Source organism: Dendronephthya gigantea, unplaced genomic scaffold (assembly GCF_004324835.1).
Source record: "Dendronephthya gigantea isolate DGI-Jeju-01 unplaced genomic scaffold, DenGig_1.0 000004F, whole genome shotgun sequence".
NCBI lineage: Eukaryota > Metazoa > Cnidaria > Anthozoa > Malacalcyonacea > Nephtheidae > Dendronephthya > Dendronephthya gigantea.
Window position 1 is genome coordinate 3,847,362 of NW_021163014.1, and position 14,758 is coordinate 3,862,119.

Here is a 14,758-nt window from a genome sequence, read left to right on the forward strand (position 1 = left end):
CATACCATTTAGACGGGTTTCTATACATGAGTAGGTTCTGAGCTTGACAGAAAATATTTTAAAAGTAATTTCTGTAAAGCTTTAAAATTGATATCCTGGTACTGAGAGAAAGCTCGTCTTAATGAAAACTTCTCTCTCACTGCCGCCATCTCGTTTTCGACAATCTGGCACATCAGCACATCCCCATAAAATGCACCTTTTTTGCACTTTACTTGCATGAACACAAAGAACAACAAAAATTGAGTGTTCTATTTATTTATTTTATTCTACTCTATAAATTACAGTGAAATATACTTAGCCGTAATAAATTATACCCGCGTATTATCGGACATAAAGCTTATAATGTTATAATTATTACCTTTACGGTTTTGTTATTGCCGTGCAGAATATTGCATATTTACTGCTATCTATAAACTGAAAAACGTTTCCATTTTTTATGATTCTCGATCAGCATACATTCAATTGTGCTTAATTTTTAATGCGTTGCTGTAAGTGTAAATTAATCATTATGCGAATGTCCCTTAACAACTTCTACTTATAACTATATTTTTAGGTATAAGACTTATATGCTAATCTAATTTTTTAGAAAATTGTGTCAAAGTTCAGTGAAAATTTCAGTGTCATTCTTTCAAGATGCCTGCTTTCTTCGTCTCGTGGCGTTAAGCTATTTTAGACTTTCATAAGTATTCTCGGGATCTCTTACTTTGCCCAACTCATCATAAGTTGGAGAACTCTCGCGTCCTGCAGTCCCTACTGTCTCATAAAAGTTGTCGTCCCCGAGTTTCCCAACATCTAATTCGTAAAACGAATTGTGGTATGAATGTTGAACATCGGTACTATTGAATTGAGCTTCTCTTTTCAAATATCGACGACGAAGGCATATCGCAACATATGCAATTGAGAGCCCGATGACAATTCCAGCCACACTTATTATTGCGAAGATATACCATTTAGTTTCATCCTTACTCAGCTCCCTCCATGTTTCTGAAACCATAAATATACTCATCAGATTATTTTAATTTTTGACATTAGATTTCTTTGGGGGAAAAGTTTCAATTACAAGGGTCATAAGGATGAATAATTAAGATTGTTGTCTCAAAATCTCAAACCTTGAGCGCACAAGGAATGATGGGTTTTGACCATTTAGGCTATTTAAGGGATATCGCAATAAAAAATTATTATGTTTTCTTTTTGAAAATGAAACTTTTCCTATAAGGAATGTTTGCTCATTGACGGGTTGACGCTTAAAAAATTACAACTACAAGTTTATTGTAACAATTCAAACGTTATTATCTGAGATATGAGAGATTGTAATTTTAAAGTCCTTTTTTTACCTACGAGGTAACCCTAAGCAAATAAATTTCATTCGAAAATAGTCTGAGAAGTAATAAAGTTATCAAAAACCATAAACGAATTTTATAAAGTTAATAACATAATTAATGACAAAGTTAACAAAGTTAATGAGAGACTAAAATAATCTTATTGCCGAATTTTTTTAAATGCTCCAATTCAAATTCGTAATCCGTAATTACATACATCATGGCTTTCTCGCTCGGGTTCATTAAGAGCAACTATATTAAATTAGCTGTACACCATAGACCATGGTCTGTATGAAATTATTTACATGTTAAAAAATGTGAACTAACCTTTACAAATACTTCCACTACGAACGTATCCAGAAATACAGGAGCATGTGAAAGACCCGATTGTATTTTTACATTCAGAATTAGCCGAGCAGGAATTACTATCCTCGGAACACTCGTCGATATCTAGAAGTGCGTTAAATGACATTGCTTTGACATGGCGTGAATCGTGAATCATACCCCTTCGGGAGAGAAAAACATTGCAAGCCGGCCCTGACTAGCAGATATGGTTGGTGGATTGATAGAAGATCACACACGGGATTTTCCTTATATGTTTCACCATATGAAACCTCGCATTTAGTGTAAAGAACATACTGGACGAGGCTTAATTGGTCAGTGGCGTAGCCAGCCTGACGATTTTGTCGCGCTATGTAAATTTCGAGATATTATCATTATTTATGTCTTTAGAAATCTATTGTTTTCATAGTCAGTGAACACTAAAATATTAGCATAGCGGAACAAATCGACAAGCTGGTTACGCTACAGGGCTTGGTGGTAAAGACAGTTGAAGGCATCAGTAAAAACCTGCATAAATGCCATAAAAGAGGACTAATAATTTCCAAATAATCCTCCGGCATCTGCAAATTTAGAATCGCGTTGGCAAAATAGTTTAATCGTTATAAAATTAATTCACAAAGATGGTTTGAATTTTTCTTTTACTTACCAGCACATTCGGCTCCGTTTTTGGCAAATCCAACATGACAAGCACAATCAAAACTTGTATTAGTGTTGATACAAGTTGCATGGTTGCCACAAGGAGGGGCATGGATACTATTTTTAGGATTGCATTCGTCGTAATCTGACAGAAGAAAAACACTGCGTCAAGACACAGTTAATTTGATATTTCCCATATGATTTTGAGAATCGTTGTAAAAAGAAAGCATAATTATGTTTTTATACGTCATAATATAGTTCATATGTGCCGCATGGATATTGATCTTGGTGTTTTATCATCAATTGCTGTGAATTCAAAGTATTAAACCCTTCTAAAGACCGTTTTTCACTAGCCAGATTATTCGATCAAATTTCTCTTTTCAACTAATGCCGTTTAAAGGAATCTGATACGGCGAAATTTTTACATTGGGAAAATCAAGCGAAGAACTTTGTTCGTTGAAACTGGCTGAGAAATGCGATTAGTGTTAGTCTCATTATACTATGTCACTAGTCGAGAGGATTGGAGTTGAATTTTTTACCACGCCTACTCGTAGGATGAATTGTGGAAAGAATTTTTCGTACGACGCAATATGAACAAACTATTGAACATTTTTCAAGGAGACATTGTTCCTTCACTTTCCTGCATATCAATATAACCCTATGGAGGCAAATTTTGTTAATGTAAAAATGTTTCCAGGGGTTGACCAAATACAGGACGAAATTAAAAAGGCATCGCAAATTACAAATGTTTGCGGCAACATTGTTTCCTCTATTTTATAAGTCGTGTAAACGCGATTGGTCTTCTTTTCCCTGTTACCTTGAACTCTCAAAAGTTTTTCGACTTCAGTGATATTCGTACTCTCGCTTATTTTGAGACCGTTGCCAAGGAATGTTCCATTTTGTGTGACTTGTAGCGAGTGTGCCAACTCATCCTGAATATTTTCCACATCTATGCCCTTTTTATCGCTGAATGTAGCCAGGTAATCGAGGCCAACCGACCCAGGACTAGAATTTGAAAAAAAATTAGTTAAGGAGTTTTTCAACTGAGTATTATGTCGAACAAGAAATGTTTTGAGAATCCTTAATTTTAAAAAGGAAACCAAAAAAAAGAGAAAATTGTATACAAACTGTCTAATTTACATAAAGTGTGTTTTTATAAGATCAATAACAACTGAAACATTACCGATGGTCTAAACAATCGTAGAAAGAATACAGTTTTCGTAACATTTCGACTTACTCATTCATTCTCACCAAGAACTTGTAAAATTAGAAATTTTATTATATAGGATTACACAAATTACTGGTATGGCAGTATTTTACGTCGTGGTCCACAAAAAAAGAAGTGGTATTCCAGATGAATAAGGCCATAAATCATAGAATAAAGCAAGTTTATAACGCACAACCGGCGATACTTTAGAGAAAGAATGAGTGAGAAAGAATGCAGTTCGTAATTATACTCACAATAGTCGTAATATGATTATTGAACGGAAGGTAGAGTGTAGCTTCGGTGTCTTCGTGTAAAGGCTTGTAAGCTAAATGAAAATGAATTAAGTATTAAAACCAACAAATTGGACAAAGGAACGATGCAAAGGCAAGGAAGAAACTTCCGCAAAACCCTGCTTTCTGTTGCTTACCTTTCCATTTGGGAAATCCGAAGGAAGATTATTGTATTACTTGATATTGAGGTATAGCTACTATTAAGTATAGCTATACTATTGGTATTCAAACTGAAGTATTAATAGCAACAAAATGGACACGGGAACGATGCAAAAGCAAGGGAAAAAATCCCCCGAAACCTGCTTTCTGTTGGGTCACTTCCGTTCTAATTTGGAAAATTCCAACGGAATATTATAATTATTTCCGGATATGGAGGTCATTTTAGTATAGAATTATATTGACGAAAATCAAAATACACACCTCATTAATTAACATTTCAGTAAATTCAAAATACTCTGCGCTGTTTTTATTATCAAAGGCAGGGATGTATTGGCGATTTATTATCCGGAATTCACCTTGGACAGATGCCTGAATATCTAGGAAGAATAACAGATTCATTTTCACGGATTCAGACAATTGCGGCCGAATTAACATGTTATTTTTGTCTTGTTGGCTAGTTTACGTTAGCTAGTTGACTTTTTAAGAGTAAACTCGAACTTGCTTGTGATTTGTTTTCCGTGGTGACCATTCTCTGTCCAATCGACCGTTTCAGGTTGCATGCAAGTTAACCCATCTCAGATGCTGTGACTATGGAATAGCCAATAAAACTTAACCATTTCGGACCATGTGATTTGAAATGGGTTAATTTGCATAGAAGCTGAAGAGGTCTATTAAACGAGACTCAGTTTCATAAGTGCTATCACACCGCAAGAGTTTAACCTAAGGCTATTCATAGGCCTAATTATCATAGGTTATAATTATATGATTGATTGATAAAGTGCACTAAATACTTAACCACTAGCCATGGCGTATAGTGTAAAATAGGTCGTAAATCATCAAACATTCTTGGTTACTTTGCACATACCAGTACATTTGTCATTAATAAATTGTTGGCCTGGACTGATACATTCGCAGCGGTATGCCCCAGGATAGTTGGTGCACGATTCACCCGCACCATTGCATATCTGTTTACATTCATCAATATCGTCTATACAGTAAGAAAATAGTTAAATTAGAATATTATATGTATCCCTGAGTCCTCTTTATATGAACAAAATTTCAAATCTCCACCGCCATGCAAAATAAGAGATTTATATAATTATTGTCTAGCAGGCGCATATCCAAAAATATCTGGGGTGAACGATGTTTTGTGACCGAATTATGTAATGTTTGTATTTGATATGATCCCGTTTATACTACACTCAGTAGCCGTTTTAGCTTGCATGCAAAGTAACCCATTTCAGATGAAAAGACTATGGAATAGCCAATAAAACTTAACCATTTCAAACCATGTGACTTGAAATGCGTAAATTAGCGTGTAAGCTGAAAAGGTCTATTCGCTGGTTAGGACTAAAATGGGTACGAGAAGAATATTTTTATTTTCATGTGTCTACCTTATATATTCATTTATTAATTTATATAATCTGAAAAAGACTCGAGTACCGAGTTGAAAGCTCAATATAAAAAACAATTTTAAATCAGGAGAACACTCCTTAATTGACAAACAAATATGCCTGGATTACAAATCTTTAAACATATATATCAGTATAATAATATAATTAACTCAGTAATAATATAATTTAGTAATAACATAATTAATTAACTCAGTAATAATATAATTTTCAAAATGCTTCTATTAAAAAAATAGAAAGTTTAATATCTTAATTGCTTCGATAAATTAAGTTACTTACCACACCGAGTTCCATCACCGTGATATCCATCAATACAATCACACTTGTACGTCCCGACTTTATTATGACAGACAGCGTTCAAGGAACAGTTATTAGGGCCATTGCACTCATCGATATCTTAAAAAAGATGCAAACCATATATTTTTTATAGGTATACTAGCTGGTGCATGTTCGAACTCAAACGGTGTAAAATTAATTTAAAGTATAAAATAGGTGGTCAGTCTGGAGAAAATTTGAATATGCACGGTTTTTATATGCGAGCTATAATTTGTGGGTTTGTTTTGGCATGTATACAGACCGATTGTCGATCGACCCGGTCAGCCATACGAAAATTCCGTTACTATAATTATTAGACAAAACTAGAAAAGCGGTTGCATTATTGTCTCGAGATACTAAAGTAGTTACTAATTAAAAGTAAACATATGATGGCATGAATTATCTGTCAAAAAATCACAATTTACGTTTTCATGCAATGTGTACCTGTACATTGGAAGCCGTTGCCTTCATAACCCAATCCACAGGAACATTTATACGAACCCGGGATATTGGCACAATTTGCATTTGCATCACAGGGATTTGATTTGCATTCATTGATATCTAGGAGGCAGGTTGTATTACAGTTAGCTTCCATGGTTCCTAAACCACAGTACTGCACTTTCGCTCACCAAAGCAATTGTTTGAAATTTCATTTGCATCAACAATGTAAAGTTTACCTGTGCATTTTTTCCCATTTCCATAAAAACCACCGAAGCACTTGCATTCATACGAACCATAAGTATTGGAACATTTTGCATTTACATTACAAGAATCTTGTCGGCATTCATCGATGTCTAAAAAAAGTCACATTATCGTCTTGGTTTTACAGTTATTGATGATTTAGAAAAATATATTCACGATCTTTGGTGTCGATAAACTGAAAATTTGTCCAAGAAGATTTCTTATAGCGTAGAAATCTTTCTGTGCATGCATTGCACTTTTTTACGATCGCTTCCTATAATTATAGTTGAGAGGAAGCCATGATGCCGCTTTAAATGACATAAACTTTTTCTGTTTATGTATTTCAGTTCCGTCACTAGCTTGCTTGAAAGGACATATTAATATATTCGTGTGTTACATTTTCAATTTATTTCCAAATTAATTGTTTTAACGGTCTATGAACATTAATAATTAAAATACGAATATGTCCACCCACTCATCGATACGAACGAGACTATTGCAGTACCTGTACACCACCATCCGTCGCCTTCAAAACCGACATGGCAAGTACAATTATACGAACCAGCGATATTGGTACAATTTGCTTTAACATTGCAGGGATTTGATTGGCATTCATTGATATCTAGGAAGGGCATAGAATTCATTTTCCTTGCTTTTGCCTAAGACCGGCTTGATATTCCTTAAATGTTTCTCATGTATTTTCCTTTACCACAGAAAAAGTATTTTCAGCTATAGTTGCTTACTATCGAGAAAACATATGGAACAACAATATAACTTCTTGCTGGATTACGTTTACTGAGAGGGGGGATAACGGGAAGATTTTATTCCAAATTGAATAAAGGGAGCGTTGAATCTGAATTTTCAACTGCTACCATTGAATCAGACATTCTTATCTATAGCCCTAAAAACTAGCAAGTGCTAAACTTGACATACGTTTATGGAATAGTTTATTTTCGTTGATAATTTCTCTTAAAAAAATTAAAACATTATGGCCAACAATCCGCCGATGTTTGGCGAATCATGCAGGTTAAAACAAACTTGCATTACCCTACCTGTACAGTTTATTCCATTTCCTCTAAATCCAGTTCGACAATTACAATAATATGAGCCAAAAGTGTTTACGCAGTGTGAATTTGAACCACATGGTGCGCCCTCGGTACATTCATTAATATCTGCAAAAAGTAATAAATTTCCTGTTCGACCTATACATTGTTGACTATCGTACGCGCTTATACTATACAAAATGAGAAAATCCAATTGAGGTCTAAGGTTAATTTCAGTTAAGTGCGGAGAAATTATCTGAGCTTGGGATGGAATAATAGTAAGATAAATTATTGTAATTAATAACCTCCTGGATCTAATCTAATTATAATCTCAATCTCAATAATCTAAATTCAATTAAAACATACACCCGTCCTGTTTTCGCAAAGAAGATTAATTAATCTAATCTATCGCTACATTTCAAAATACGGTCAATTTTTTATGCGGTTCACTATACCACCATTCTTATTTTGAAACCAAATAGTTTTTTATTCATATAACTTTTCAGGAAGGTCTTAAGGGCGAAAAACGCATTTGTTTAGGATCACGGTTTATCCGTCATGAAAAAATACGAACCATGCAGTGTCACTGAAGCCTCAAATTAATACTATTAGCTCCTCGTTAAATCCCACCCTTCTAGATTATATACACTATATATACACTTGTGATGCAAATGGGAGTCATAATGTTTCAAAGCGAAAATCTGTTAGAACCTCTCACTGGTTTTCGACACGGGCAATAAGAATTGTCAAATCAGTCAACGGGCATAACGTATGGAACTCCATATAAATTATAGCAATACCCAGGTGACCATTACCTGTACATATTGTTCCGTTTCCTTTATATCCAGGTTTACATACACAAACGTACGAACCATTAATTTTGGTGCAGTTTGCATAGGGACCACACGGAGCTCCAGAACATTTATTGGTATCTTTAAAGGCAATAGAACAATATATCAGTTATTTATATAATTCCATTAATTTTGTGCTATTTTCCGCATTCGTTTCTTCGGGTGGTTTAAGTCACCAAAATTTAAAGAAAATCCTTCATCACAAATTCTTCTCTCGAGGAGTAACGAACCGTCACATCCGAATGGAAAAAGTTGATAATACTGATCCCGCTTTCAATCAAGGTTGCCCTTAACCCCCTAACCCGTTCTCCAATTTAACTATTCATAATGTCGCTTGATATAACCTATATATAACCTGAGCTGTACAATGGAGAAATGAAATAGGTTTCGTACCAATTGTGCTTGTGTAGTTGAGAACAAACCCTCGTTTCTGAATACTACCATCCGTATGAAAAACGATGAAAAACTTTGAACTGGATGATATCATTTTTCTTGGCAATTGCTGCCCACAGAACCTCCCCAGTTTTTTCGCATACACAGAATTACCATCATAAACGTCCAAATAATCATATGGACAACTTGAACCGCCTTCCAGCTATAAATTGATCAATTTAATATTGAAATCAAAGTTAATATTTTTTATTTCACTCTAATATGTGTTAGATAAGCAATGATATAAATTTTACCGAGTCTACAGACTATCGTTTGACTGACTTCATTATATGAAGGAAATGAATACTACAGGGTGTATCAAAAAAAATGTCCCAAATGTAAAAATTCCGTTTTTCAGGATGTTTTGCAAAATTTGGCAATTTTTTGTGTTCCTAGAGATAGTTAAGACTTATCTGGTATACCTAGGCCAAGTTTGGTTTTTCATTAACAAAATTATGTTACCGGGGGGTGGTTCCTTTCCACTGATATTGATAGGGCTTGCACGCGAAAATGTGAAGCTGAAATTGGGATATTATTTAGCTGTTTAAAAGTAGGAAAGCTTTTTATTAAACTGTCAAAGTTTCAGGAAAAATAATGCATACTGGGAGCAACGCGCAACCCCTAAAGGTGACAAATATTTCATTGCGCGCAGTAGATTAAATGCATCGTTGATTTTAGCGTGACCGATTTCATGTAAAGCTGGGCAAATGAATAAATTAAAGCGAGAAACTGAACACAAAAACAAAGCGATTTATTTGTGATGTTAATCCTCAGCATGTCCACCATTTCATTCTAAGCAAACTGCGGCTTGTCTGAGCATACTAAACACTGAACAGCGAACCATTTGTCTGTCCATTCGCCTAGATTTGCCGGTGGTAGCGTAGGCGATTTGCAAGAAAGAATTTCGAACGAAATGGATAATTTGAGGCAGGACAGACAAGTGTGGTTCCGCCGTTCAGTGTTTACCATGCTCAGACGTGCCGCAGTTTGCTTAGAAAGAAATGGTGGGAATGTTGAGGATTAACATCAAGAATAAAAATCTTGTTATTAAATCGCTTCGTCTTCTTGTTCAGTTTCTCGCTTTAATTTATTCATTTGCCCAGCCTTGAATGAGATCGGTCACGCTAAAATCAACGATGCATTTAATCCACTGCACGCAATGAAATATTTGTCACCTTTAGGGGTCGCGTGTTGCTCCCAGTATGCATTATTTTTCCTGAAACTTTGACAGTTTATTAAAAAGCTTTCCTACTTTAAGACAGCTAAATAATATCTCAATTTCAGCTTCACATTTTCGCGCGCAAGCCCTATCAATATCAGTGGAAAGGAACCACCCCCCGGTAACATAATTTTGTTAATGAAAAACCAAACTTGGCCTAGGTATACCAGATAAGTCTTAACTATCTCTAGGAACACAAAAAATTGCCAAATTTTGCAAAATATCCTGAAAAACGGAAATTTTATATCTGGGATATTTTTTTTGATATACCCTGTATAGGTTTTGCATGGCGGAATGGTAATTATTATTAATTATCTGTGTGCAGGAAAATAAAAATATTTACATAACAATTGTTATTTATATAATTTAAAAAATTCATATACATGAATTTTGTATTAATCATGCTTCCAGGTATGTGGAATTATTTAATTTCAAAAACAGTTTTTAAAGCATAATTGAGTTTTGATAGAAAAAAAATCACTATAATGCTCTTAGCGTCATTTTATCACTAAATGAATAATTGACGTTTAGGTCTTTAAAAATTTTGCTCTAATTTGATGGTTTAAAGTTTTAAGACTTTACCTAAGCTGCGAGAACCTACAATCTATCTGCTTAATGCACCGGAAAAATACTGGTTTTGCGCAGGCTGTTGAATATATGTATTAGAAATATGTAAGAACATCTAGATGTAATGTGATACAGCGTGATACCACAGAAAATTTAACACCAGGGGGAAGAAGCAGGGGGTAATATTGATTCTTGTGCCTAAAGATTAACGTATACTGCATTCTAAACGGGAATGTATGAATATTGACGCCCTCACAACCTAAAATGGATGAACCTGGGATTATTCACTGAAATGTTTTTTTTAATCAGTTCATTGTTGTTAATTAAGGAAATATTGGTTAAAATTTGTTTAAATTTCGTAAAGGCATTATTTGTTATTGGACCATTTAAAACAAGGTTGGTGGAAATGTAGGAATAATTGTATAGATATGCGAAGATTGGCGAAAATTATTTCTTTGAAATAACGTTCATAATTTAGAGTGATCATTATTTGAATTATTATTTTTTTAATGAAAAAGGTTGCTTGATTTGTTATAATCTTTGACGACGTTTACCGCCATATCACTAGTATCAAAATGCTATTAAATTTAAGGAAAACACAGCAAATATAGGCCAGAAAATAATAATATACCTATTCTGTCAAGGTTGAAAAAGATATTGATTACGAAGGTAGCTAAATGCGACGTACCGAGAAGAATGAAAATTTCAGTGAAATATTTTTTCCATTGGTAGTAGAAATAATCCAACTGCAATCCGTGTTTCCAGGGTAATAGGATGGATAAAAAGGACTTGTGAGTCTGCCAGGAGTATACAGATAAGAATTTCCACATGAACCTGAATAAAAAAAAGTAGAATGGGGATAAACTTTAATTAATTCGTGCGAATATTGAATTATATGTGATTTTTTTCGTATCTAAGATATTCACTTCATCAGTAATCACGGTACCTGGAGTTGGTGTTGTGGGACGTGGCGTTGTGGAGACTGTAAAAGAAGAAAAAAGATTCTCGGATTCATTCTTCGGTTGTCAAATATGGAGAGTTATCCCATTATAGAAAAATTGTTTAGAATTTATTTGATAAATCCAATTTCTATTGTTGACTAGAATAAAAAAAATTAAAAAGTTACCTGGCATTATGTTAGTGGTGCTACCTGAAACAGAAAAAAGGTCAGTTTCTTCTATATATCTCTGACTTGCTAAAGTTCAAAACGTTATGAATAAGAGAAGATGTTTACACTATTTCGCCAATATGTTCAATGCAAAACAGATGTTTAGTATAGCATACCATTGCAAGCATAAAATGACATATTTTGAGCCAAAGGTACGAATTCATTGAAATTACTGAGTAGGAACACGTGATCTTTTGCAGGAGAGGAAGCCATTGTTTTGAGCTCTGAAACATCGATTCCTGAACCAACTCCAATTGAGAATATTACGACACCCATGTTTTTCAGTTGTTGAGAAGGATAATAAACATTTCCACTGCTTTTTCCATCAGTGAAAACTATTAAAATTCTCTTTATACCTATAAATAATTATCATTCCCAAATATTAGTAAGAAACATATGTAATTAAGCCTAAGAAATATACGGAGGATCAAAAACAACTTTTCGTGATCTATTTTTTTTTCACTTTTTCAGACAACCCAGTTTTTCTATATTTTTGATAGGCCCATTTTTCCCTTTTCTTCCCATTGCGAAATCCGTAGATTTGGTATGACTGTATAACACCGGCCTTTTAATTAAAGTAGCAAGTGATATAGATATAGAGCCTATAGAAGTAGTATACGAAAGCCAGGCTATTATAATTTTTCTATAAACTAGATATAAATTAATAGTCCGAACTGTTTTAAAGGTCTCGCTTCAGGAAAACATATTGATTTAAAATGAAATATCTTCTCTATAGCTGTGGGAGAGAGTATACTAGCTATAAAATCGGTAGAATTTTCGGCACTGACTATAGCTGTTTTGTAAAAGCAATTAAACTGTACCAACAAAATGGGAAAGCTTGGGGAAAAAATGGCTAAAAGGCTTAACAATTATTTATTATCCCCGAGGCGGTACGAAGCACCGGGCGTACTAGTTTCGTGCGGAGATTTTAATTACGCCCGGAAATGCAAATGCGAAATGAAAATTGTCCGCCATAATGTCATGGACGTTGGGCAGTTTTGTAAGATATGTGCATGCGTGAGTCTAAGACGAGTTAAAGCTGATGACTATAGCAAACGTTTGCAAACGTGCGATTGGCTAAATTAAAATTTTGGTTCGCGTCAGCATAACTGATATTTTTAATATAAAACTTTTTTAAATAATATTTTTCAGTTGGATGGTCTTGAAAATATACGAAAAATTTACTTGTCAAATTGAAAAATGTAATGTAAAAGATCCCTTCGAATAGAAAAATAAATGGCAAAAAATCTACGATTTTGAAGCGTTTTTGGAGTTGGTAGATTTTGTATTTTATTAAAGCATGCAATATTTTGTAAGTTTAAGTAATGGATTTATGAACAAATGTATGACACCTCTTTGAATTTATTCGTCAATTTCATTAAAATTATTTTGATTGGAAAAGCATTTATTTTCAATGGTGAATCTGTTTGAAAAGGAATTGAGATTTCGCTAAAAATTGTAGTACAGTATTTAAAACTATTCGTAGCACCATTATATTTATAGTTGAATCGGATATTTCAGAGTCGACCTTATAATTGTTAATGATATAAGATTTTACTTATACGGATCATTCAGTAAAACGAGTATTATAGAATTTCACTGTGGGAGATATATGTTTATTGCTTCAGGCGAGGGGATTGTGCATGCATGCATGTATTTCTAGTTATATCTAAATCATCATGAAGTATCGATACCTGACATCCGAGCACCATTCTGGGAATCAAACATAGCTGTATATGCTTTTGTTAAAGCCCTGCCAGTGTAAGTGCTTCCTCCATTCATGTATTGAATGTTATCTATTGCGGAATAAAGATCTTGTCGCGTTCTGAATTTTCGAGAAAATCCAAAATGTAATGTTGGCCATGTCGCGTACGTTATCACCGACACTCTTGTTTCGTTTTGAGAAATTTTGAAATAATCCGTAAAATCTTTTATAAACGATTTGCTTTTGTTAAAATTAGCAAGTCCAATGCTGCCAGAACTGTCCATTACGAACCCAAGATCGATCTCTTTTGTGCAGATTGTTGCGTTTCTACCTGTAAAACGTGATAGATAAGTTAAAACAATACACTAATGTACTTACAGTGGCTAGAGGAACGTGCTGAGAGTCGAATGACCGTCTCTAGCTATAGATTCTTATTACAAGTTATATTGATATAGATTAACGTTTGTTTAGTAAAATTCCGAAGGCAGTTATTAAAAATTCTTGCATCTGACTCTTCTAAAGTTCTCAGATTATTACCTAAGCGGATTTTTCAAAATGCCAGCGAGTTGTTATAATTTTAAGGTATCTGGCGATGAAATAATTTACTTTAGCGAAAATGTTGTGTCTATAGCCAAAAATAAGTAACGCTGTCAATATATTCATTTGTGTTTGTGAAACGAAATGTATTTTTTGGAACAGATTCGGTTTTTTCTAAAAATAACCTTTGGAATTATGTTAAAACAATTATTCGCCGAAGGCGAGATAAATATCTTTGAGTAAAATCCTCCTCTCGATTTTTATCAACGATGTTCACGTTGCATTTGGCAAGTAATTGGTAAAGAACGGTAAATCTCGATAGTGATGGTTCACAGACAATCGGTGAAAGCTTTATCATGGTGATCGCTGGTGAATAATTACTTTAGTCAGAGATATCAGTGAAATTTTTCTATAATCATATTAAATCTCTACTGTACATGTTATTCCATCTCCAACATAACCGTCGTTGCAAGCACATCTAAATGAGCCAATGGTGTTGCTACAAGACGCGTTACTATTGCAGTTGTTAGTTCCATTTTCACATTCATTCACATCTGAAATGCAACATTGATATTGTTATTATGCAATGTCAAAAGCAGTCTTTCTGTAATATACATAAATACAGAGTTTCCGAAAACATACCAGTACATGTCAATCCATCTCCGGTGTAACCAATGTTACAAAAGCAGCGAAACAAGCCTTTGGTATTATGACACGATGCATGAATATCGCAGTGGTGACATTCATAAATATCTGAAAGGTATATGATGTTCGGAATGCATGTAATTTTCGTAGTAATATAAATCATAGATTATTATGATTTTTCCTTAAAAAGTAGGAATTATTGGAGGATTAGCGCAACAGTTTTTCTCTGA

The 14,758-nt window shown here is 34.1% G+C and overlaps 1 protein-coding gene across 1 annotated transcript in view; it reads right to left on the reverse strand.

The window, feature by feature from the left end:
- Positions 1 to 251: 251 nt before the first annotated feature.
- The window catches only part of LOC114515560, a 29,637-nt gene continuing 15,130 nt past the window's right edge, over positions 252 to 14,758 (reverse strand). Inside the window, exons 26-46 of the mRNA XM_028534843.1 lie at positions 14,526 to 14,636; positions 14,321 to 14,437; positions 13,336 to 13,677; positions 11,758 to 11,997; positions 11,600 to 11,623; positions 11,420 to 11,455; positions 11,162 to 11,307; positions 8,649 to 8,850; positions 8,220 to 8,336; positions 7,414 to 7,533; positions 6,867 to 6,983; positions 6,358 to 6,474; positions 6,125 to 6,241; positions 5,645 to 5,761; positions 4,819 to 4,941; positions 4,215 to 4,330; positions 3,759 to 3,829; positions 3,115 to 3,302; positions 2,308 to 2,442; positions 1,647 to 1,769; positions 252 to 984 (exon numbers count right to left, since the gene is read on the reverse strand). Of these exons, the coding sequence (XP_028390644.1) occupies positions 665 to 984; positions 1,647 to 1,769; positions 2,308 to 2,442; positions 3,115 to 3,302; positions 3,759 to 3,829; positions 4,215 to 4,330; positions 4,819 to 4,941; positions 5,645 to 5,761; positions 6,125 to 6,241; positions 6,358 to 6,474; positions 6,867 to 6,983; positions 7,414 to 7,533; positions 8,220 to 8,336; positions 8,649 to 8,850; positions 11,162 to 11,307; positions 11,420 to 11,455; positions 11,600 to 11,623; positions 11,758 to 11,997; positions 13,336 to 13,677; positions 14,321 to 14,437; positions 14,526 to 14,636 (2,999 nt within the window). The 3' untranslated portion in view covers positions 252 to 664. The remainder of the gene's footprint in view (positions 985 to 1,646; positions 1,770 to 2,307; positions 2,443 to 3,114; positions 3,303 to 3,758; positions 3,830 to 4,214; positions 4,331 to 4,818; positions 4,942 to 5,644; positions 5,762 to 6,124; positions 6,242 to 6,357; positions 6,475 to 6,866; positions 6,984 to 7,413; positions 7,534 to 8,219; positions 8,337 to 8,648; positions 8,851 to 11,161; positions 11,308 to 11,419; positions 11,456 to 11,599; positions 11,624 to 11,757; positions 11,998 to 13,335; positions 13,678 to 14,320; positions 14,438 to 14,525; positions 14,637 to 14,758) is intronic.